We start from the raw sequence: 24179 nt of genomic DNA on the forward strand, positions 1-24179 counted from the left end.
CTGTAACTCTGTGATCTTGTGTCCTCAGAGGGGCTGATGACAGGCTACCCTGAGTCACTCACAGGCCACATACCCAGGCCCCGGTTCAGAATCAGACTGTAGCAGGGAGAGGGGCTCGGTCCAGCTGGGGTCCATCCTGGCCAGAGTTAGGACCAAACCCCAGCGTGGCTGCACAGTAATACAATGTGGATGGTGTGGAGCCAGGCCCGGGCTCTGCCTGTAGTGAGGGAGGGTGTCTGAACAGCTCAGGGCCTGGAGAGAGCAGGGCCAGGTCCCCAGCTTCAGGACACTAAGCACTCACCTCTGGGCCTCCTGACCTGCTGTCCCCACTTACCCTGGGACACCTGAAACCCCCAACCAATCACAGACTTCAGCACCAGAGGATAAAATATACAGATGTATTTATATTATCAAAAGGTCCCCAAAGTGGGGAAGGGGCACCAGGCAGCCTGGACCCTCCCAGTAAGCCCAGACAATAAGGTGGGATGAAGTCCCCCAAGTCCAGTTCTCAGTCCTGTAGAAACTTGCCCAAGAGCTCCCTCCCCCTACCAGCTAAGTGTTCCTTTAGCGCATCCACTTTTTGCTGCTCTGGAGTTTATGGCAAGGGGGTTGGCTCCCTTCCAGCGGGGGCCCCGGGGCCTTGAGCCTCTGAAAGGATGGCAATCCTGCAGAGTTCTGGCCTGATGCCCATCTCTCCAACCCCTCACACTCCGGGTGGGTGACCCTGTTGGGGAGCAGGCCAGGAGGACTGAGCACCTGGATGGAACAGGCAAGGGATTCCTCCTCTGACAGACCCTGCTGCCTGCCCGCCATGTCTCAGCCAGGGAACCCCGTGCTGCAGTCAGGATGTGGGGTGTGCGGCTTCCTCATGTGCCCCCTCTGGCTCACACCAGGCACGCAGGGCATGAGGGTGTCTGCAGGGAAAGGCTTCGTGGCGGCAGAGTCCCACCTGCACTCAGACGTTTCGGAGGAGCTGTGGGAAGGCACATAAGCCAAGAGTCCATAAGCACTTTGTGAAGGCTCACAAGGGCCAGGCAGAGTGGGGGTTCCCATGAACTAGGTGAACCAAAGGGAGGCAGGCCTCCCACCAAGGATGGAAGACGGGACAGAGGGCACTCAGGAGAAGCAGAGGTGAGTCAGGTGGAAGGGGGGCTCCAGTCAGGTCCCCAGCCCCTGCCCACAGGGATGGCGAGCCACTCACAGAAACAGGGTCCGCAGAAAAGGCAGCCACACTCCGGCGCATCTCATTCTCACTGCCGCGCAGGGGAATCAGCGATATGCTGCCCAGCCGGACCTCAGGCGCCGCCCGGGACACGCGTGAGGGCTCCGAGGGCCACACGAGGCCGTTGTGCTGGGGAGCAGGGGAGAGGAGGGGCGCTAGGGCCTGGGCTCGGCTTCTGCTGGCCCAGGCACTCAGCTCCGGATCCACCCACCCTTCCCAAAAAATGCCTCCAGCAATGATCTGAGGTGACACCCTCAGCTTTGATCCCAGCTGATATGAGAAGCAGCTGTTAAGAAGAACATGACTGTATCCCTGGCAAAACCCAGCCAATTATGTTACTCAACAACTCTCATTTCCAGGTTCACAAACAAGCTGCTCTAAGAATGCAGCGGCCAGAAAACAGTTCTGGAGGAACATATATGCCTCCTTTCACCAGGAACCAGGGAAACTACAGAATCCACTGTTTCCCTTTAGACCTTAACTACCAGGAAGCTCAGGGCTAAAAGAACTCAGCCCAGGACCCTGGTACAGTGTTGTCTCCCTTCTCCCTAAACAATTCTGAGCTCTCATTTAAAAACTTCTGTTTTAAGTCCAACCCACCTGGCTGGCCCCGCTCTGGCTCCAAGTCCTCCCCTGTCTGTTCCCACCTGGCCCACTGTAGCAGTCACCTCACTGGCCTCCTCACCTCCAGGCTCAGCCCTTCAGCCCACCCTTCCCTGCACACCGTAGCCAGAACAAACCCTCTGAGACTCAACCCTGCACACCAGTCTTGCTTATAACTCTCCCTTTAAACTGCCAGTTAGGTCAAGTTCAGCTTCCCTGGCATGGTCTTCCAGACTTTTTGTTCCAACTCCCTTTCTACTGCCAACTTCTAGCATGCCTGGCTTCTCCCTTTACACCTTCTCAGACAATCCTGCCACACCTGTGCACAAACTGTTGCCTCCGCCTAGAAGCCATCTCGCCCCCACCTTTCTTTGCGAGTGCTCCCTCATCCCCAAAGATTCAGCTTCCAAGACACCCTCTCCCTGCTGCCTTCCCCACCCCACCCACCACTTCCATAAAGTAGGATCTCTGACTTCCCTCTGCACAGCACTGGGCTCTAACAGGCCACCTCTGGGTCTGTTTTCCTTTCCACGTGGGCAGTGAGTACCCAAGGGCAGGGTTCTGCACCTTCTGTCTCTAGCATGACTGGCTCACAGCTGGACCAGAGCAGGTACCAGGAAGGGTTTACGAGTGAATGAACAAACAAATGATTTAAAAGCAATTCAAAATCTTGACGCAATTGGTGGCCTGAGTAGTGAAGAAGCAAACTCTCCATAAAAGAAGCCTCCTGGGACCCCCCTGCCACAATACCCCAAGTCTGGTACCTGCACAAAGAGGAAGGTGGCGAACCACTCCCGGAGCTCCATTTGCGTCTCACAGCACAGGTACCTGAAGGGTGGGGCACAGGTCTGGACACCACCAAAGCCCCGCTAAGCAGGGACACCCTGCCAGCCCCCACAACCAGGGTCTCAGGGGGCAGGGCACAGATCTGGACAGTGAGGGGATCCAATCAAGGGGGATGTGCTACCATCTCTCCTTGGCCTGGGGCCCTTGCTCACCACTGCTGCTTCTCATGTTTCTCTGTCTCGTGCACCACTGTGAAGCCCCAGCTGCAGAGAAGGGGCAGGTGGGGTTACTTGACAGTCTGCAGAGGCCTCACAGCCCACGTGCCCAGGATAGAGCTTAGAAGCCTGGGCCAGAGCCTGGGGCAGAGTTCAGGGCCTTCTGTTGGCACAGCACATCCCGGCTGCTGCCTCTTCCTCTCACAGCCCCTGCCAGCCTCCCAGGCCCTTGGCTCCCCCATCCCTCAGCCCTATCCCACCCCAGGCCTGTCCTAGTTCCCCAGAGACAAGGAGGCACAGCCAGGGGGTGAGAAGAGAAAGTCAGAAACCCAAGTCCAGTGACTGCAATTGAAACAGTGGCTACGCATCACTTTCCAACTTTTAGAACACACAACCATGCTTTGAAACAGGTGTATCATTATTTTCCCCACTCTACAGGTATGGGACACGAGGCATGGAAAGGGCCCAGAGTTAGTCAGTAACTAACTGGCCTTCAGTCCAGGCCAGTGGTTCTCAAACATGAGCAAGCATCAGAGTTCCTTAGATGGCTTGTGAACGCAGACTCTGGTCCCACCCCCAGAATCCAGGATTTAGCCAGTCTGGGGTGGTACCTGAGAAGCTGGGTTTCTAAAGTGTTTCCAGCTGATGCTAATGCTGCTGGCCTGGGCAGCCACACCTTCAGAACCACTGAACCTACCCGTGTCAAGTTCACAGCCCTCAGCTGTGCCTCCCCCATCGGTTCTGAGCCCCGCAAACCCCAGCCAAGGACCCATCTCTCTAGCCTCAGCTCACCAGGTGGGCGGCCGGAGTTTCTTCTTCACTCCCAGGTAGACTTTGAGACTTCTGATGGGCCACTCCTTCTCAGGCCGGTGACTCTGGGTTGGGGAGGACAAAGGGAGCGGGCACTTCAGTCAGTCAGGGTGGGTGCTGGGGCTGATCTTCCAACTGGGTGCCTCCCTGCCCCCTCTCCATCCCAGCCCAGGGGACCTCCTCCAGGAAGGCTTTGTAACAAAGCCCTCCCTGCTCACAATCCAGCCCGACAGAGCCCCCAGGCCTCTCTCCCTAAAGCAGCATCAGACAGTCAACCCTCAGTCCCCGAGGCAGCCAGGCATCCAGAGCAGTGATTCCCAGTTCCTCCCTGCTGCCCTGCAAATTGAGAACTGACTCGCAGCATTGGCTGAACCAGATCGTCTGATGAGGAAGAAGTCTGCACATCGCACATCACCCTCTGGCACCAAACTGAATGAATGTGCGCGAGCTGGGAGCTGTGGCTGGCTGTCTGTCTCAGGTTATTTATTCCTCACCCCTCCCTGCCCTACAGAGGCTCCAGGATTGACTGTGTGAACAGAAGGCTTGTGAGGTGAGCAGTCACTGGCTCTTTGGTTCCACAAAAGGAAGGCTAATGACTCAAGCTGAAGCAGGATGGCTGTTTGGTAGACCACAGGAAGAACTTCCCAATGGTCTAGGTCAGGTAGCTAAAGACCAATGTACTGGGGAGGGGCACCAGATCACTGACATGCTCACCTCTGGCCCCCACCTCTGCATTTGGGTCTGGGCTAGGAAGGAACAGGCTGGCTCCGAGGCAGGAGGATGGGAGCAAAGACCCCCAGGGAAGACGCTGGTTGGAGGTCAAACTAATGATCCTTCCTCCTGCTCTGCGAGCCACCTGCTCAAAGCCCTGCCCACACCAGGCACCCCTGCTGCCAGCAGGGGTACCAGGGTGGATGGCAGGGGAAAGGGACTCACTTACAACCAAAACTGGGGGTCAAAGTTTGAGCCACCTCTACCCTGTTTCCCACCATTGCTCCCACCACCCCCAGGCATGGCTTCTCAGCAGGAACAAAAAGGGGACTAGGGGATGGCCGGGGAGGTGGAGAGTTTGGGGAATTGGTGAACCTCCTTGTGAAGTCACAAAAGGATGGGCTGCCTAGGGATCAGTGGAAATTTCAGTGCTGTTACCAGGGGTGTGGTGTAAGAGAGGCTTACTAAGAAACTTCACCTGCTTTCACCCCATCCTCCCTAATGACCAAGCCCCTGATGGGGGAGCCCCACGTCTCCTGCACAGAGCACCTGACCTGATAATGGCCACGTGCCCAAGGGGGCCAGGAACAAGCTGGGCTGCAGGCAGGGAGGAAACTGGGCAGTAGTAAGGGAAATTAGGCTGTGGACATGGGAGAAACAAGGTTGGGAAGAATACAATAAAGAAGAAACCTACATGTAAGCAGGGAAGACACAAGGTTGAGAACACTGAAGAAATCAGACTGCAGGTTGGAAGAAACCAGGCAGCAGGAATGGAAAGACTGAGACAGAGGTCATAAAAGAAATTAGGTAGCAGGCATGGAAAACATCCAGCTCTGGGCATGATAGAAGGAAAGAGGTGGGGTAAACTGGGCTGCAGGTACAGGAGGATCAGGCTGAGGGAATGAAAAGCAGGCTGCAGGTTCGGAAGACATCAGGCTGTGAGTGTGAGGGGAAGAGAACTAGAAGCAAGGAGTAACGTGAACCACACGTGGACACAGCCGGCCAGTGGGAGTGATAGGTATGGTGGTTGCAGTCAGGGTGTGGAAAGGACTGCTGCAGCTCCTTGAAAATCTGAGAAGACAACCCTCAGGCCTCTGCTTCCTCAGGCAGGCACCAGTGTGCGTGGTGTATGCATGCGTGGCAGGTGTATGATGTGAGCATGGCCGAGATAGGAAGGCTAAAGGGGATTTGGGGGGGGAGGGGATTTGGGGGAGGTCAGTCAATGTAACCTTCATTTCTGATCAAACAGATCATGTCTGCAGCCATCTCTTAGTATTAGGTCACCGGCAGGGAATGAAGTTCACCCCTTGATACTCAAAGACCTCTGCTGGAACCAAGATCTTTCTAGAATGTGCCTTTCCCAGGTGTCTCAGAGTCTTAACAATGGGGTACCCCTAGGAAGAGGCTTGGGTGTTCACATATCCTGAACTGGAACTGCCAGGGATTGTCCCAATTTCAAATCTTCTGTCCTGTTGCCCCATAAATCAGCAAGTGCCAGAATTACCAACACCTCAGTAACCAAAACACATGTTCCTGGGGCTGCGGTGAGACCAGGTGCCTGCAGCCACTGGGGCGAGCACCACTTAGCACTGCACTGATCAGGAGTCCTGGACTCCTCCTACACTTCAGGGAATGAAGAGCTTGAGCTTTGAGGCTAACAAATTTGGGCTGGAATCCCAGTCTACCACCAAGAGATGGCCTTGGGCAAGTCACTTGAAGCCTGCTTTCTCCCCCATGAAAAGGGGACAATACTCCCTCCCCACAGGACAGCAGTGAGATTACACATCCCGGTATGTGAAAGGCTGGGCACCAAGCCTGGCTCAATAAACATTGCCCTGTTTCCTTTTTCTAGCTCTCCTGCCTTCTCTCCTCCATGTAAAGGGATCAGGTGCTTTTCCAGGTGCCTCAGCCATCCTCCCTCCTCTCTGCCCACACTGATGATCTTTTTCTACTCCAAGGCCCCCTAGAGGGAGGGGGCCAGGGACATAACATCTCAGAACCAACGGGGCTGACTGGAGGGGTGGACAGGCCCAGAAGTAAGGATGTGATCACAGAAGGAGGCAAAGGAGAGAAGAGGAGGCATTCCCCACAAGGGTCAGCAGGAGCCCAGGCTGCATTAATAGAGGTATAATGTGCAGAGAGGGATGTGAGGATCCTACTCTGCTCTGCCTCCTCCATGCCAGCCAAACCTGTCCAGATGTCCTCAGGAGATGCAAGGGGCAGAAAGGGCTGCAGACACTGATGGGGGCAGCTGTGGGAGCTCAGGTTGGACCCCTGGGCTTGGAAACATGTTTCTGCTACCTGCCTCTGCACAGCGTCTATACTCTGTGGCCCCCAAGACACATGGGACCCATAGGGGTATCATGGGAGGCAGATCTCAGCTGAACCTGAGCAAGAGCTTTCTCCCAGGCAAAAGTGTCATTTTAGGGATAGGGCAGCCCCAAGGGAGGAAAGGATGAGCTCCCCTCTCCCAGGGCTGTGCAAGCAAAGGCTGGCAACCAGCTAGGGAGGCTGAGAAGGAGCTCCTACCACAGGTAGGGGATATGCCACAAGTCTCTGTCATCCTGCTCCTGCATTTCAGGATAAGGGCAGTAGCAAGGACCACTCTAATAGCCCTGGAATTCTCTCCAGGATTGGAAAGGGGGTGGCTCCGGGGTGACAGGAGATGAAGATCAGAGCTCTAATCCAAACCTAAGGGCCTCCATTAGCTGGCTCCACAGCTTCCATACTGAGTCCTTTGGAAAATTCTAGAGCATAGCACTGATGGGCGAATCTTACCTTGGAGGAAGGACTCTGGGGCAGGGTTGGGGATGAACAGCAGGAGCCTAGGCTACGAGCCCCAGAGTGGAGGCCAGTGCTAATGGCAAGAAGGCAGGAAACCATGCCTGGAGACAGCCAGGAGCTCTGGCTGTGTTCCCGTGCTCCCACCAGGCTCGCCTGGCCCCCAGGTGGTGTAAGGCAGCTGGCATTTGGCCCACAGCTACTCACGGTCTCAGGGGCCCCGCTCCATGGCCTCTGGCTCTGTTTGATAGAGGATCAGGGTTATGGAAGAAGGAGGCCCAGCTCTAGAGCTAGGACAGTGTGTATGGTGGTGCATGGTGGGCTGTGGCAAGTATGTGCAAAAGATGTTGGGGTGGCAGGGGCAGGGCTAGGATGGAGATGGAGTCTGGTCTGGGAGGACACCAAACATGTGGACAGAGTGGGCATGGAGAGGGCCGGGAGAGGGTATGGTCTGTGAAGTGACAAGGCACATATGGGCCACAACTTGGAGCTGTCACCATGTAGCATGTCCTTGTGGGTGCCATGACCAGGCACAGGTGAGACAGCACACACCTGATGTGATGGCATCCAGGTACCAGGGCCTAGTGGGGCTCCAGGGCACAGCAGAGTGACCACCCAGAGCCACAGCAGGAGGGTCTCTGAGAGTCTACAGCTCTCCCCCACCGCTGTACCATCCCAAGACCCCGAGATGGGGATGCTCCCATCATTGGCCCCAGGAAACGTCTGTGTGTGGGTGTCTGAGCACACTCGGTTACAAGTGCCCATGGCAGAGCAGGACCCAGCAGGATCACGTACCCGGACCTCCTTGTAGAGCCGCAGGCAGCTGCTGTTGAGGATGAAGTAGCGATCGTGGAAGCCACCTGAGGGCAGGCCCAGGCCCAGGAGGCTGCGGTCCTCTCGGAACTTCATCATGCCGTGCTTGGTTTCGCCCACATGGCTGGCTGGGGGAGGAGAGGAGTGGGCACAGGTTGCGTCAATCCTCTGCCAGCAGACACCCAGGGCAGGATCCCAGAATGAAAGAAACTGCCCCATTCTGCCCCAGCCTCCAAAGAGGCCTGCGCGCCTGGCACTACTCCTACCTGGTGCCACCAGGTCCCACCCCGACTCTGGGTAGCAGGACCCACCACCAGGGCTACCACCTACCCAAGTACAGCAGCATGGCCTCCATGGACTGGTGCTTCTTCACCACCAGGTAGCTGTCTGTGCCCAGCCCATGCAGGATGGGCAGCACCTTCTCCGTAAAGTGCAGGGGGCGCTCTGGGGAGAGGTCAGATCCGCTGTCACAAGGGCCACATGGCCTGATAGCACTGAGGGCTGGCCCATGGACACACATCACCTGTGTCCAACGGCATGGTCCACTCCCTCCGCCTCTGGCACAACACATCACCACCATGACCACCTCTCATACCTGAGCTTCAGGCCCGACACACCTGGCCGGGACCAAACCTGCTCCAACCCAATGCATCCAAAACCAAGCCAGTGCTCTTCCCTGTGTGTTCTCATCAGGGAAAACAGCACTACCAACCAGGCCTCTCAAGCCTCCCTCTCAGCCTCCATGTGTTGAATCTCTCTGCTTCTGTCCTTTTCCTTGCAGCCACTCTGGCCCATGAGACACCTTCTCCTTGGACCAATACTATGGTCTCTGAAGTGGTCTCTACCATGTGCTGTCACCCCCTCTCCCCATGTCTCTCCACCCAGCAGCAAGCAGCAATCTTTTCGCACTCCCAACCACTAATGCTTCAATGACCTTGAATTGTTATCAGGCCCTGATGGCTGCCTCTGCCTCTATCTCCAGTCCCACCCTGTGCCATGACCACTCACTGTCCTTCTCTCAGGCTCCCTAGAAGGGTGGTGTCCCTGGCCACCACAGGGCCTCTGCCCATGCTGTTCCCTCTGCCTGGAAGTACTTTCTCCCTCTTCACCAAGTAACCCCTACTCTTCCTTCACCTCCTAGCCCAGGGACTCCAAAGCCAGAGACCCTGTTATAAGCTCTGGTGGCACTGTGGCCCTTTCCGTCACAGCAGTTAACACAGCTGGAGTTGTATGTTTATCGGTGTGATCACGGGATTAGCATCTCTATTCCAGATCAGACTTAACCCCTGTGAGGGCAGGGAATGTGCCTGGCTCCCCAGCCCAGTGCCTGGCACTCAACAAATGGTAGTAAAACACCCTTATCCTCCACTGCCACTGAGACTGCCCTTCACCCTAAAATGACTTTATCACCCCCGTTCACCATCATGGCCTTTTCACAACACCATCACAACCACCCTTATATACACTGCCCCCCCCACTCCTTGTGCATGGTCATTGCCACCAACGCTGTCACCCACAATCCCATTACCAAATTCAGCATCACCACCCTTGCAAGCAACACCATTCTCACTCCCCACTGAGAAAGCATCATCATAGCCGACACCATCTACTCCTTCACAGTCCATCCCATCAGCCATATTATAGCTGTCACCTGAACCCCCATCAGCACACTGTCACCACCACCACTGAGATCACAGCATGACAACATTTGCATTCTAAAACCCCCTTTACCACCACTGTCGCCACACTGCAGGGCAGGGGAGGATAGACTGGGGCTGCAGCCCAGACAAGGACAGGCTGCCCCATTTCCTGCACCTATCCTAGTGCACACCCACCTGCCTCCTCTCTCTCGTTGACCTCGAAGCACGTCCAATAGTCCTTCTCCCTGATGCCCACATTCCTGCGATCTAAGATCTCCAGGGTAAGCTCCTCAGCTGTCATGGATGCCGGGATCTGCAGTGAGCGAGCAGGAGCAAGACATCAGCCTACCCCAACCCTGGCCCTTGCTGTGTGATCTCGGGGCCTAGCCCATCCCTCTCAGGGTCCTCTGGAGTCCTGGGATGAAGGAGGGTGTCTCTGAGTGGTCCTGATGAGCTGGGTTGGGAGGAGGGGAAGAGACAGGCCCTGGCACTAGCCAGCTACAGGTCCCAAACTAGGGCTCCCTTTGGGACGGAAGCCCTGCTCCTCTGGTCATCTAAGCCTGTGCCTGGCCCCTTGGCTTCTAGGTCCCCAACTCTCACCTTGATATGCTGCTCCATCTCTGCCTTCTTCTCCTCCAGGTATACCGTGCAGATGAAGTCACCGGCATGCTGTGGGGAGACAGGGCTCAGCTGGAGGCCTGGGAGCGGGTGCAGGAGGCTGGCTTGAGCCCCTCACCCCAGGCCTTGTCCTTTACCTGGGTCCCGCTGGCAGTGCCTGCCACACGCATCTTCACAATGGCGGTGATCTCCTCCCGCTGCTTCCTCAGCTCCTCCTCATCCACCTGGGAAAGTGGGGAGGGACAGGGACAGACGGTCACTGCCACCCAGGAGGCTCAGTCCTACCCCCACCACCCACTGGCTGGGGACGCACACTAAACACCACTACATAGTGGTTGATGAGGTCTTCCACCACACGGCCAGCCTTGTAGTCCTGCCCATCTGTCTGGAAGAGCGTGGGCCCAAACACAATAGCCAGGTTGTGCGTGTTCATCTGGTTTGTGTCTGAGAAGCACTGGACACTGGACAGAGAAGGATGGAAGCCTTGAGTGAAGAGTCCAGCCCAGAACTTCCCTGCCTCACCTTCCCTATTCCTGACAGGTCCATGAATGGCCCTTGGAGTGAGGCCAAGGAAAGTCCCGGTCAGAGCGGACCACTAGTTAAGGAAAAGAGGATACAGTCTTTCTGGCCATGTCTTGGGTCCTGGCAAGCAATAGGGCTGGGAAGCTGAGATCTGGCCTCTAGCTGAAACCTCCTCTACTCTCCTACCCAGCACAAAGTAAGCTGGGAGACAAAGTGTCCAAGACCAGGGCACGTCGTAAGTCAACGCTCAGTTCCAAGGCCTACCTGGTTCCCAGGGGAGTGCAATCAGCCAGGTTGGGAGTAGAAGAGTCTTTTCCACCCTCCCCCCCCATCACTCCTCACCAGTACAGGTGGCTGATAAGGGCCTTCACTGTGGCCCGGTTGACTGGAGGCAGACGTGCCAGGAGCTCTCTGTACCTGGAGACCTTCTCCTCTTCATCCTCAATCTCTGGGTCAGGAGAGACAGATCAGGTCAGGAACCCCTCTGTAACCACCCACCCTGTCCTACTCCTCTGGCTGCTCTGCATCTCATCCTAGGTGACAGCACTCCCTTGTCCCCTTCCAAGTCAAATCAGGCCAGGCACACAGCAACGATTAGGAATTCTGTATAGAGAATTCTCTGTATACAGAGAATGGCTCTGTATAGAGTGACAATAGGAATGAGAGGAAAGGAGGGAGGGGACTGGAGTCCACCACTGGGGCATGCCTAGTCCAAGTGCATGAGGGGGAGGGGAGAGAAAACTGAGATCAGAATGGACAAGTCAGCAGCCCTGGCCTGGGTCTCAGGCTAGACACTGGCTGCAGGGCCCACCTGAGGCCTCCAGCCAGGCTAGGCGCTGGACTCGGGTGAAGAGCCCATCAGGCAGGTCTCGCAGGAAGCGCTTGAGTGCCGAGGAGACATCGTCCACGTGCTGTTCGCCCTCCTTGAGGCGCACAGAGCGAGCGTCCTGCCTCAGGCTCTCCAGCAGCCGCTGTGTCTTCGATGTCTGCCCACACTTGCGGTAGATGCCCTCAGAGGTCAGGCCTGGAGAGGGGTGGGGCTGAGCTGGGGGCGGGGCCAAACATGAGGCGGGGAGGGTATTGGTCCTGGGGTGTGCCTCACAGCTACTTTCAGAGGGATCTGGGGAAGGCGAGGCTTGGCCTCTGGGGTAGGTGAAAGTCTCTTTGGCGGGGCGGGGCCTGTGCCACGGGGGCGGGGCTCACCGCACTGGGTGATGTAGTCCACACAGCGGTACACAATCACCGGGATATCCGAGTCTCCAAGCTGCTGCTCCGACAGTGTGTCCCCTGAGCTAGCTGCTGCTTTCTGGATGGCTCCCAGCCAGCCCGTGAAGTCCAGACGCCGTTCCCCCTGGATGTACAGCGTCCTGGGCCGGGGATAGTCAGTCACTTGGGGGCTTAACCTTACTCAACCCCTCCCAGGCCTGTCTGCCTACCACAGGCTTCTCAGAGCCCCTTAAGGAGGCCAGGGCTCACCTCCTTCGCTCCACCAGCACCAGCACCTGGTTCTCGCTGTCTCCTTGGACGGCTGTGGAGGGGCCAGTCAAAGTGAGGCCCAGGCCTTGTTCATGGTCCCCAACCTGCTCCCTCCTGAGGCCCTCTGGGCCCACACACCCCGGGGACCCACCCACCAACACGCTGGGTGGCTGAGATGCACCCCAAGGGCAGGAGAGGACATGACAGGGCAGGCTGATTCCTAATGGCTAGGGAGAGGTTAGGGGCTTGGGAGCCCAGGATAGGGTGCCCTGGAGGTTGGGTGCCCAGGTTCAGGTCCACGCACAAAGCTCCTGCAGTTTCCGAAGTTGCAGTGGCTCCTCACAGGGCCCCTCTGGGAAGACAGCTTGGAGCTCAGAGCCGATGAGGGAGAACCAGCCCTCCTGGGCCTGCTGCAGGCTCAGGCCAGCTTTGTAGGGTAGGCGCCCAAGCCTCTCAAAATCCCGTGCCAGCAGATCCTCAGCTAGGGGAGGCACAAACGCCTGGTGGGGAGGCCGGGGAAAAGGGAGGCAGCCGGGGAGACTGCATCAGCCAACAGCCCTACCCTCCCAGGACACCCTAGGATTTTGGCTTATGGGCATGTGCTCATTTCCCACCCAGCTGCCGCCTCCCTCTCCCCAAGGCCAGAGCCCAGCACAGTGAACAAACTTGGGTATCATGTCCCACTTCATACCCACTCAGATTTGCCCTCCTCAAGAATACCTTCCCAGACACCATTAGGGATGTCCCTTCCCTGGAGCCCCTGGCATCCTTGCCCTCTGCTGTAGTACCAATTACACTGTTTTTGCTGTCTGGACCCCATCTGTCTCTCTACCAGCATGGGAGCCTCTGAAAACTCAGGACTAAGACTGGTTCGTCTGGGTCACCAGGGCTCTGAGGGCTGACCATCAGGAGACTCACAGATGGCTGATCAATGGACAAGAGAGTAAGAGTCACAGGCTCTCACGGCACAGAGGACCCCAGAGGGCACCTGGCTCTAGTCTCCAGGGCAAAGCCTCCCTGCCTCCTTCTGGGACAAGGATCTCACTCCCCCTGGAGGTAGCACTGTCCATCCTAGGATGGTTCTGACTGTCATTGATTATTTAACACTTGTTGAACACCTAAGCTTAGAGTGCAAGGCTTATGGCCCTTCTTCCACATAGTTGAGACAGGTCTCCTGACCTCTCCCCCAGGGGTGCTGCAGATTATATCGGGCCCTTGGCCTGAGAAGCCTGCCCGTGTCTGCTGCCCTCCATCCAGCCCCTGCTCCATGAGGTGGGAGAGCTGAGATACAGGGGATGGGCCAGGAGGTCCTACCGTGGGCCCTGTCAGACTCCCCCCACACCCACCTGCTAACCCAGGCCCACCTTAGCAATGCACTTGACCCACTCACGAGCCAGCTCTGCGCTCTCCAGCCCAAACAGGTACAGCCGCTCTCCCTCCGTGTACACCTCAAAGGTGTGCTCAAAACTGTAGATACACAGGCCAGGATTTAGGCCCACTCTACCCAGCCCTGGCCCGCCCCCACTGCCCTCGTGACTGCCCTTCCACTGGCCCCCTAAGAGGTGAAGGAAAAGCCTTAGGCTGGGGCCTCAGGAAACCTGGCTCAGGCCTTGCATAGCCCCAACTTGCTGTGTGACCCTGGGGAAGCCCTGCCCCTCTCTGGGCCTGTTTTCCTGTCTCCCTGATGGAGGGTTGGACCTCAAATCAGTAACAGTCTGTGATTCTGCCCAGGTGCACTCACCCGTGGGTGTCGGGAGCAGGTACTGCCAGACACACAATCTCGCTGGCCCGAATCTCCCCGTTGGGGGTCACTGCCCGTTCATTCTCGTAGTAGCTCAGGACCCCGTCGCTAAGGACACACCAGCGTCGGCTGAACTCTGGGGAGAAGTTGGACGGGGAACCGTGAGGGAGCCCTCCACCCTCACCTGAACACTACCTCTGCATCCTCCCTAGGCCCCCACTCCCACCTGACCCATGTCCTCTTCATTCTAACTCACAAGCTTCTCCCCAATCCATCTTCCTCCCTGTCACTCCAACAACCCAGCCCAGCCCACATGTCATCCCTGGACCTGCAGGGTCTGCCCCTGCCCACCTTGCCAACTGCCTCTCTGACCACTTCTGGGTACACACCCCACACTCCCTGCTTTTGCTCCTTCTTCACCCACACCCTCCACCCTTCAAGGCCAGCCCAGATGCTAGAGGAAGCCTTCCAAATCGCACCCTGCAACCTCATGCCCCACTCTCCTTTGCCAGCGGGACCCATCACTCTACACTCTGCTTCCTCCTATGATGGCTCTGAGAAGACTGACAAGATCCCATAAAGGAACAGAAATGGAAATCTGGAGCAGGAAAGTAGGAGAAAGAACAGAATGTCAAGGTCATGCAGGCTCATTACAGTTCACAGCACTGAGCATCACATTGGCTCAGAGCTTCCTGGCACCCAGGGCAAAAAAGGATGACTCAGACAGTTGCATAAATGACATTATCCAGCAGAGGGAGGTAGACTAGGGGCACTGCCCCAGGGGCAGTGAGGTGGTAAACAGCCCAGAGTTCCAAAGAAATCTGTTGGAGAGTTGGAGGGCTTCATCCGGGGTGCTGAGGGATGCAGTGAGCAACGGCCTCAACAATGCTTGGATAGCACACACTGTGTCTCACCCTGTCCATGAATGAGGGCATGACTTTGCCCTCTGAGGGTGGTATGTCCCAGAGCCTGCCTCCCAGGCTGGGCTTTCTTCAAGAGCACCAGCCCGGCCTCAGTCACTCTTCATCCTGTGACATTTGCAAGGGCCCACTGTGTTTAGGCACCATTCTAGTGCTGGGAGCTTCAGTGCTGGCCAAGATGAGCTTATATTCCAGTAAGGCACAGAGAATCAGTAAATATATCCATAAATAGACAAATTAGTATAAGTGGTGTGAAAGTAGGGTAAAAAGGGCTTGCTATTTTGGATTAAGTGATTGGGGATGAAGTCTCTGAGGAGTGACATTTAAACAGTGACCTGTTTGAAGTGAGGAACTGACCATGTAGATATCTGGAGGAAAGCATTTTCAAAAACGTGCGTGTTTGAGAAACAGCAGAGGCCAGTAAAGCCAGAACACAGTGAGTGAGGGAAGAGGAGTCAGAGAGGTAACAGGGTGGGGCGGGTGATGGGCAGGTCCCTGTGGGATGTGGTAATTAGGGCTATGGATTTTACTTATACTTGGGAGCAAATGGAAGGGAGGGACAGAGCTTTAAGCCTAGTCCTCAAACTTCCCAGCCTCCATGTGCTCCAAATACCAGATGCCCAGAGCGGGGCCCATACCTAGTAGGTGTTCCATAAAGTTTTCTTCGGTCTAAAGGAAACTCTGACTCATTCTGCAGCTCCATGCCCCACTCCCACCCTGATCAGCCCATTTATTAAGCACCTACTGTGTGCCCAAGACCATACCCAGGAGGTGTTCCAGGGTGACTCTGCACTTGGCACCCTCATGTGTCCCCCAGTCTGGCCAGCTAGCTATCTCTAGCTTCTCTGGCCTTGCCACCAACAGAATGCCCTGGGCGGGGTCTGGCCCAGCACCCACCTTCCCGGGCCCGGCGGTCCTGCAGTGGCTTGCCGGCAGAAGCAGTCTTGTAGAGGAAGCCACTGTGGTTCACAGTTGGCAGGACAACTGAGTAGTGCTTTTCCAGGGGCTTCATTGAATCCAGTCGAGGTATCTCTTTGGGGAAGGAAAGGAGGAAAGAATGGCTGGTCATGCCCACTATCCCAGGGTGTTCTCCTCACTCTACTTGGGTTGGGTATCTAAGCTGGCATTCAAGTCACCAGCCCCGCTCCCCAGCACAGCTCCCTGCCTAGCACCCTTGGGCTCTTACTGCCACATTAAGGATTATGCCTAAGCCATTCTCCACCTTTCCCACCTGTGTAAATTCCACCCTACTCGCAAGGCCCGGCTCCAGTACTTCTCCTTCCAGGCAGCTTCCCTGACTCCCTAGCCCAGATCTTCCTGTTGGGGGCACAGGGCCAGCACACTAGAAAGAGGGAGGCCTTGAGCAACTCACTAACGATTCCTACAGGGAGCCCCATCTCAGACAATGCGAAGCCGAAGGAAGCAGCCTGGCTCCAGCCCTGCTCTCAGCAGCCCCAAAGCCCAAGCCAGCTGGGTGGTCTCCTGTGCCTCCCTGGACACCTGGGCTCTCTCCAGCCCAGTGCACCCCACCCACCCGTGGCCCTGAGCCCAGAGCGCTGGCCGCCGAACTCCACCCTCAGTTCTGGGATGTGGCCCCACAGGCCAGCACTGGGCCACGACCAGCAGCGCTCACCCCCACCACCCCCTCCTCACCCACCAAAGAGTGGGAGCCAAACAGGATCCAACCCATCTGCGACAGAGCCCTGCTCAGACAGAGTGGTGGACGAGGCTGCCATGGTGGGTCGTCCGCACACGGGGAAATGTGGCACCACCCCCACACAGCAGCACAGACACACTCTGCACACGCACAATCTCCAAAGCCCTTGACACCCTCTAGGTGCAAGAAAGCAAGGCCACCACAGCTCAGAGATGCACAGACACCAGCACGCGGACGCCACCCTGAGGGCCCACGCCACAGGTCAGGGAGAGACCCACAAATACACAAAGAGAGATGCCAAGACAGAGACACAAGGGAGACTCAAAGGGACACACATATGAAGGAGAAGACAGAGGCACAAATGTACACTGATGTGCAAACCCAAAACACACCCAAAGTCACACACACTGTTACACCACGGCCCCTGGAGGAGCTGCAGTTACAGCTCGAGTTGGTATATAAAACAAACCTCACAGGACAATACACAGCTCCTGGCACTCTGCAATCAGCATCGCTTCCAAGGAGCCAGACTATGGCAGCAGGGAGGCCCCATTCCTCGAAGTGGACAGTCCCACCGGCCACTCACCTGTGGTCCGATTGTTCCGAAGGAATTCCATCTGCAATGTCTGTCCCGCCTGCTCGGCAAGAGCCAGGGGCGTGGGGGCCTCAGGGTCCCCTGAGAAGCAGTTGACCCCAGCCCCACAGCCCAGCAGCGCCTGGGTCTCGGCCAGGTCTGAGGTGGTGACCGAGGCACACAGGGCCTGGGAGGAGGGGAGAGGAGGGAGGGGCGGGTCAGCCCAAGCCAGAGTGAGGGGCCAGTGGGACCAGGGCTGTGAGGGAGGAGACAGAGGAAGAGGAAGGAGTCACTCAGGTCAGGGGCCCACCCTCAGGGTGGAAGACAGAAGAGAAGGGAAGAAAGACAGAGGAGAGGAGGAGGAGGAGAAGGGCCAAGAGGAGTGAGAGTGGGCAAAGGCTGCCCCACAGGGGCCAGGTATCCCAGCAGCCCAGGCCTCACCCCTGCAGGCAGTCCTGTGGGACCCTGACAGCCGCCAAGCCTGTTCTCTAGAGGATCTCAAGCTCCCTCTGCCTTGCGGAAGGGCAGAGGGGGGTGCTTTGTAGCTAATTCCTCCCACATTTGAATTCCTCACTGCCTGCCCAGCCCTCCCAACCAATGGGAGTTGCCGCCCCTCCTGGCTGGCGGGCTAGACTGGGCTGGGCTGGGGGCTGAACGCCTGGGTTCCTGGGAGGTGGAGAAGCCTGGCTCCCACTGGGCTTCTAGCTGGACTGAGCCTGACTGGGTGGGGCTGCTTGGGGGAAGGGCTGAAGGTTGACCAGCGGTCACAAGTGGCATCCCCCTGCCTCGGAGCAGGCTACCTCCCACTCAGGCCCAACCAGACCAGGGACAGGGCTTGGCTCCCGGCCTGTCAGGGCCTGGGGCCCATACAGGGCCTCATCTTGAGAGGGGTGTGGATGGGGGTGGGTCGGAGCAGCCAGCTGTTTTTCATGAGCCTGACAGGAAATAGCATCCCCATCAAGTTCACTCCTTTTGGCATGATTCAGAAGGAGCAGGACGGGGTGCGGAGACAGAGGAATCAGGAGGGGAGGGAGGCAGACAGATGCTGGGGACGTGGCCTTGGCCCAAGGGTCAGGCCTAGGTCCTCCTTGCTTTGTCCCAACTGTCCCCATGGCCTAGGCAGGGCCCCTCTGCCCTCTGGGCCTCAGTCTCCCCCCAGGCCAGCTCTTCACTCTGAGCTAGTAGAAATGATGGGCTGAGATAGAGTGAAGAATGGGGGGCTGGGGGAGGAAGAAAGAGGGTAGTTTCAAGGGGCCTCAGAGGCCCAGTGCCCTGACCTTGTCCAGCTCCTCCTGGTTGCCAAAGAGCGGATGGTAGCGACGGTACTTGCCCTCTCGGTATTTGGCCTCTAGGTGGCACCGCCGGGCACCAGGGCTGCTGTTGGGCTGTAAGGCCTCACTGGGGGGCACATTTGCTGCCCAGAAGTGGTTCCCGGCAGCATTGCCCAGCTGTAGGAAGAGCTGTGGGTGTGGGCAAGAGGTCAGAAGGGCAGCCTACAGCCAGGGGCCCACGTCCAGCAAAATCTTGGTTTTGAGGTTGTCAGGCGAGGGGCTGGTAGAGCCAGGCCACCTGCCATCGGGCAAGCTGAGGGGCAGCCTGGCCTGCTGGTGGCTGTAGGTGCTCCCCCACCAGACCCAGGCCTGAGCCCAGTTCCTCAGCTCATTGATGGCACAAGAGGCAGACAGTTTGACAGGCGGAGGCCCCAGGCCTGGTACCTGGTTGGGGACCTTGCTATTTCCCCACCCAGTCCCACATCTGGGACTCGGCATTCCTGAGACTATCACAGCTGGGCTGGTGGTAGGGGGTGGCTAACTTGTCAGTCAGTTGGGTGGGCAGGGATTCTGGAAACATCTCCTGTCCCTCACATTCCACTCTGGGCTCAGAGGAAACGGGGTGAGGGCAGATTGTGCACAGGGGTCAGGCATTCAGGGGCCTAGTTTATTCATTCTTTCATTCTGCTGATCACCCAGTCCACAGCCATTTCCTGGGTCCCCCACCTTGCCTGTCTGTCAGGTTATGCATGGGGTGCTGGTGTCAGAGCAGAGAACAAAGCGGAAACAGTCCCAGCTGCCAAAGACTCACTCTGTGACTTTGGGCAAGTCATTTTCTTTCCCTGGGCCTCAACGTCCACATCTGTATAAACTGGGGATTCTAACCCTAACTCACAGTGGGTGTGGCACCCAGATTGCTTTAGAATCTGCGGCTTGGCTGGGGCTGTCAGAAAGGCTGTGTGTGGTCAGGCCCTGGTTCAGCCTCCTGTTGCAGATTCTCCCCTGCGACTACCACACACATCAGTACCTGGGAACCCCAAGTACACAGGCACAAGTGTACACGTGAGGGTTCCCCAAATGGACATACTCATACCCACTAGTGCATGTGAATACAGATGAAACGAAGTAAACATTTTAGGTTTTGCAGGACACACAGTCTCTGTGGTATACCCATCATCATCATCATCATCATCATCATCATCATCATCATCATCATCATCATCATCTTCTTCATCTTCATCTTCTTCTCTTCCTCCTCTTTCTTCTCCTTCTTCCTTCTCCTTCTTCTCCTTCTTCCTTCTCCTTCTCCTCCTTCTTCTCCTTCTTCTCCTCCTTCTCCTTCTTCTTCTTTCTCTTCTTCTTTTTACTATTTTAGCAACCCTAAAAATTCTTAGCTCACTAGTCAGTTTGCTGACTTTGCCAAAAATTGACTTTTCCAAGACCCCACCCACTAGATGATCCCGAAGGTCTCGTGCTGGGGTCAGTGAGATGGAGTTGGGAGACCCAGGCAGCAACTAAGTGGGACAGACCCCAAATACAGGTGACTCCTCACCTCAATGAGTGGTTCCGTCCACACCTTCCGGTCCATTTTCAGACTCCGCACCTTGGAGATGCCAGCGCCCAGGCCGCGGTGCTCTCCTGTAGACAGACGCCAGACACGGGTCATCTGGGCCCTCTCCCTTCTATGAGCACTCCCCTCCTCCCCCTCCCCACCAGAGCCCAAGGAGGCAGACAGGAAGAGGCCACGGGCAGGACCCAGGGGCTAGGCCTGCAGCTCCACCTGCCACAGGGCTCTTGAATCCAGCTATACACCCCTGCCCCGGGCGGTACCCTGTAACTGACACATGGGCTCCGGCAGCAGCCGCCTAGCTGGCTCCCTACAGCCATGCTTTGCCCTCTCAGGCCACTCTCCACACAGTCCAGCCAGAGTGACCTCTTTAAAATGCAAACCTCTTACTTCAAATCCCTGCTTTAGACCCTCCAATGGCTCCCCAGAATTAGATCCAAATTCCTTACATGCTTCTCCTCCAGTCTTATCTCATGCCTCTCTGCCTCCCCTTCCCCCATCCTGCTCAGCCACAGTCTCTTCCCTCTTCTAATCACCCAGGCTCATTCCTGCCTCAGGGTCTTTGCACTCACTGTTCTTTCTACCTGGACTCTCTTCCCCCATCTCCCTAGGGTTGGATCCCTCCTGACATTCAGATCTCAGCTGACAGATCATCTCCTCAGAAAGGGCTTCCTGACAAACACATTCTCCACCTAGTACATGTTATTACTGGATACTTCCACCGGTTGCTGTATTTTCTGCCTCTCCCCACTAGAATGTAAGCTGCCCAAGAGCCTTGGTGCCTAGAACAAAGCCCGGCATATAGTGTGCACTTAATAAACCTCTGTGAAATGAAAGGGGAGGGGGGAGCTGGGGCTGGAGGGATGCAGCCTTGCTCAGCTACAGATCCCACAAAGGATCCCTGAAGCAGGGAGGGGGCTGGGGGCACCAGGAGCGTCTGGCACTGCCTGACTCTGGCTTTGGCCTCACCTCCCTCTGCAACTTTCCATGGAGCCTCTCGTCCACTCCAGCTGCCCTTACCCCTCCATGAGCTGATACCTTCCTAATCTGGTCTCTGGAGCCAGACATCTGACCTAGCTGTCCCATAGCAACTTCTCAGAACTGTTCCACCCCCTGGACCCCTACCTCCCAGCCCAAAGCTGTTCCCAAGAGGGCCAAATCCCCAGCACTCAACACAACATGGACCCTCAGTGAAGGCTGGTTGAACAGATGAACGCATCTTGGGTACCACTCTCTTTCTTCTTCATCCTCCTCATCTGATCTGGGACTTTTCCACCATGGTTTCTACATATCTCTCAAATGCTCGCTTTCCCAGACCAGGCTCCCCAACCTCTCTCTCCTGGATCCAGCAGCAGTCTCCTCACTAGTCTCCAGCCTCGCGCGCTCCCACTCAGGTCCCACCCACCAGCCAGAGTCTGATGCACAAATCTGACCATGTCCCTCCCACCCCTGCCTCCCATCCCCCTTCTGTTTGCAAAGCCCTGCCCGACCTGGCCTCCCTCCACTCTTCTGATGTGACAGGAGTGCTGGAACCCAAGAGGCCTGGGCTCATCCACTCATTTACTTGCCAGGTGACCCTGAAGGAGCCGTGTTCCCTCCTTGTACCTCAGTGTCTGTACTCATGATATGAAAAGTTGAATCCGTGCCTTGCAGGTTAATCACAGTGGGAAAGGCTTGGCACACAGGTGCAACTTCATGAACGACGCCCTGATTCTGCCTTCGCTCCAGCACCTCTGGCCAGACCACCTGCCTTCCTGACACCACAGCCCTGTCTGCCTTGGCCTGGCGCCCACCCCCACACACCTGCGCAGCGTTTGCAGATGACGACACAGAGGTTGATGGAGGCCCAGTCAGGCTGGGCAGCCCCACAGTCGGCACAGAACCTGTTGGGGGCCATGGCCCAGATGCGCTCGGCCACCTCTGAGGTAGACAATGCCTCAGCAATGGCTCCTTGCATGGCCTCCAGCCACTGTTCCTTCTCCAGCTCTGACTCGGCCGAGAAGCTGAGGACACAGGAGTGGGCACAGCATGAAGTGGGGGGACAAGGTATCGAGAGCTCACAATCAAAAGGGGGAGGTACCCAGGGTCTGTGGGACAGTGGACATGGACAAAGGCAAGGACACCACAAACCTGAGAGATGTGAATGAGAGCTGGGGGTGCCTGGGGGTGTTCTGCTCTGCCCCACAACCCCAGAGTAGGAAAGGCTGCTGGGAAGAAATGATGCCTAAGTTAATAAGCCTTGATAGCTGAGAAGGGCTTAGCCAGGTGAAGAGGAGAAAGGGTGATCTAGATGAAGGGAGCAGCATTCCAGGACCTGTAGGCAGGAGGGGTGTACTGGCAGAAAGGAAGTTGGGAGACAGAAGGGGACAAGCTTGTGCCAGAGGTGTTCAAAGTACACCCAGAGGACAAAGGAGAAGCAGGAGAGGGTTTCGGGGGGTGGGGGTGGAGGGGTACAGAGATGTCTTCCCCTCTGGCTCCTTCCCTGCTGCCATCAAGTCATACGTGTGCATTCAAGATTTGACTCCACCCAGAACCCACTGCCATGGCCCGGAAGGCACCATTACTGGAGATGGACATTAATAGTGCTTTATGAGAAGTGCTGAAGACCACCCTCATCCACGAAGGCCTGGCATACTGAATCTGCCAAGGCCTTAGCCAAGTGCTAAGCCCGTCTTTGTGTGCTCACATCTACCAGTGCGAGCCCACGTATGTCAGGCCGGTGGAAGCCCCTGGTGCCAAACACCAAATCAACCTAAGTAAAGCTGATGACAATAAGGAATTAGGGGGAATGGGCAGGTCTCTGTAGAACTGAGAGAAGGAAAATTTCAGAAAGTGGTTGGTTACAGTTGTGTGGTAGTTAAGGAGGATGGCAAAGAATCTCAGGTCATGCGTGTCAAAGATGACTTCAAATGCAAGAAATGAACAAATAAAAACTTGGCTTTCAACAAAAAGGAAAGGAAAAAAAAACCCTCTGATGGTCACAGATAGTCAGGCAAAGGGTGAGGAGGGAGGCACCAGGCCAAAGGGCCCACAGGCCTAAGGCAAAATGGTGAGGTGTGGAGAGGAGGGACCAGAAGTTGAGACAGTGACAGAGGCAAGACAGGGGTGGTGATGGGTTTGCATAGGAGTGAGTAGGAGAGGCGGGCTCCCCATGGGTGGAGATGAGGGCCTGGGAGGAACAGTAAGCTGAGGAGGAATATAAGGTGCGGGGCAGATGTCCACAGAATGGTTAGACATGCAGGCCTAGAGTCGAGGAGAAAGACCCTGCTGGAGGCAGAGATCTGAGCTTAGGGCAAAAGAGATGATGCTGGTGGGGTGACGATGCAGAGCTGACTGAGCCGTCACTGCACACTGTGTCGGATAACAGCTTCACAGAGCTTGCAGTGCTCCAATTCCCACAGGAGGGAACTGAGGCCAGAGAGGCCAAGTGATTTTCCCAGGTTATACACTGACCAAGTGATGGACCCTAGATGTTATGAACTGAATTGTGTCCCCCTAAAATTCAAAGGCTGAAGCCTCAAACCCCAACGTGACTGCATCTAGAAATAGGGCCGTTAGGGAAGTAATTAGGTTAAACACTGCCATAGGGGTGGGGCTCTAACCTGACAAGACTGGTTTCTTTATAAAGAGAGGAAGGAACACCAGACAGCTCTCTCTCTCTCTTTCCACATGCACACAGAGGAAAGGCCATGTGAGGACACAGTGAGGAGGTGGCCGCCTACAAGCCAGGAAGACAGACCTCACCAGAAACTAACCCCGACAGCACCTTGATCTTGGACTTCCAGTCTCCAGGACTGTGAGAAAATAAAGTTCTGCTGTTTAAGACGCCCCCGCCCCCGGTCTGTGATTTTCTGTCACGGCAGCCAAACTAATGCAGGATTTGAACCCAGGCACGGTACAGTGCCTCAGAGGTGGGAGCTGAAGGCCTGGGAGCGGGCAAGCCTGTCCAGGGAGAAGACAGAGAGACCACTGAGGGATGGCTGAGCTCAGAGGAAACCAAGACGGTAAAGCTTAGAGGCTGAGGGAGGAGCACCTAGGATGCACATGAGACAAGGAATGAAAAGCAGCCTTTGATCTCAAGCAACCATTAAGGACAGACAAGCACTTTCGAGGGAGCAGGGCAGGCTGGAGGGGCAGCAGGGTGAGTCCTTACGGGAACAGTGTGGCAGGGAAAAGGGGACACTGATAGACAGAGGGAGGGGGGTAAAAGTGAGATTTCTTAGAAGGAAGAGATCAAAACAGGTTAGCAAGT

General features: G+C 56.4%; 1 protein-coding gene and 1 pseudogene across 10 annotated transcripts in view; one reads left to right on the forward strand and one right to left on the reverse strand.

The window, feature by feature from the left end:
* Nucleotides 1–384: 384 nt before the first annotated feature.
* Nucleotides 385–24179, reverse strand: part of ARAP1 (ArfGAP with RhoGAP domain, ankyrin repeat and PH domain 1) — a 61863-nt gene continuing 38068 nt past the window's right edge. For 7 of the 10 annotated variants that reach the window (XM_032489295.1, XM_032489291.1, XM_032489298.1 and 4 more), the window contains 24 exons: nt 21731–21930; nt 19913–19998; nt 18367–18549; nt 17102–17276; nt 15756–15890; nt 13939–14074; nt 13562–13664; nt 12502–12697; nt 12198–12249; nt 11925–12088; nt 11533–11766; nt 11064–11169; nt 10513–10660; nt 10337–10423; nt 10182–10250; nt 9777–9894; nt 8272–8385; nt 7924–8069; nt 7336–7368; nt 3619–3701; nt 2824–2874; nt 2590–2653; nt 1202–1351; nt 385–973 (listed from right to left, as the gene is read on the reverse strand). In XM_032489295.1, coding sequence (XP_032345186.1) covers nt 956–973; nt 1202–1351; nt 2590–2653; nt 2824–2874; nt 3619–3701; nt 7336–7368; nt 7924–8069; nt 8272–8385; nt 9777–9894; nt 10182–10250; nt 10337–10423; nt 10513–10660; nt 11064–11169; nt 11533–11766; nt 11925–12088; nt 12198–12249; nt 12502–12697; nt 13562–13664; nt 13939–14074; nt 15756–15890; nt 17102–17276; nt 18367–18549; nt 19913–19998; nt 21731–21930 — 2851 coding nt within the window. In that variant the 3' untranslated portion in view covers nt 385–955. The remainder of the gene's footprint in view (nt 974–1201; nt 1352–2589; nt 2654–2823; nt 2875–3618; nt 3702–7335; nt 7369–7923; nt 8070–8271; nt 8386–9776; nt 9895–10181; nt 10251–10336; nt 10424–10512; nt 10661–11063; nt 11170–11532; nt 11767–11924; nt 12089–12197; nt 12250–12501; nt 12698–13561; nt 13665–13938; nt 14075–15755; nt 15891–17101; nt 17277–18366; nt 18550–19912; nt 19999–21730; nt 21931–24179) is intronic. The other 3 variants (XM_032489292.1, XM_032489294.1, XM_032489296.1) reach the window with 3 other exon arrangements.
* On the forward strand, nt 22223–22849 carry LOC116666471 (annotated as a pseudogene).

This window comes from Camelus ferus, chromosome 10 (genome assembly GCF_009834535.1).
Source record: "Camelus ferus isolate YT-003-E chromosome 10, BCGSAC_Cfer_1.0, whole genome shotgun sequence".
NCBI lineage: Eukaryota > Metazoa > Chordata > Mammalia > Artiodactyla > Camelidae > Camelus > Camelus ferus.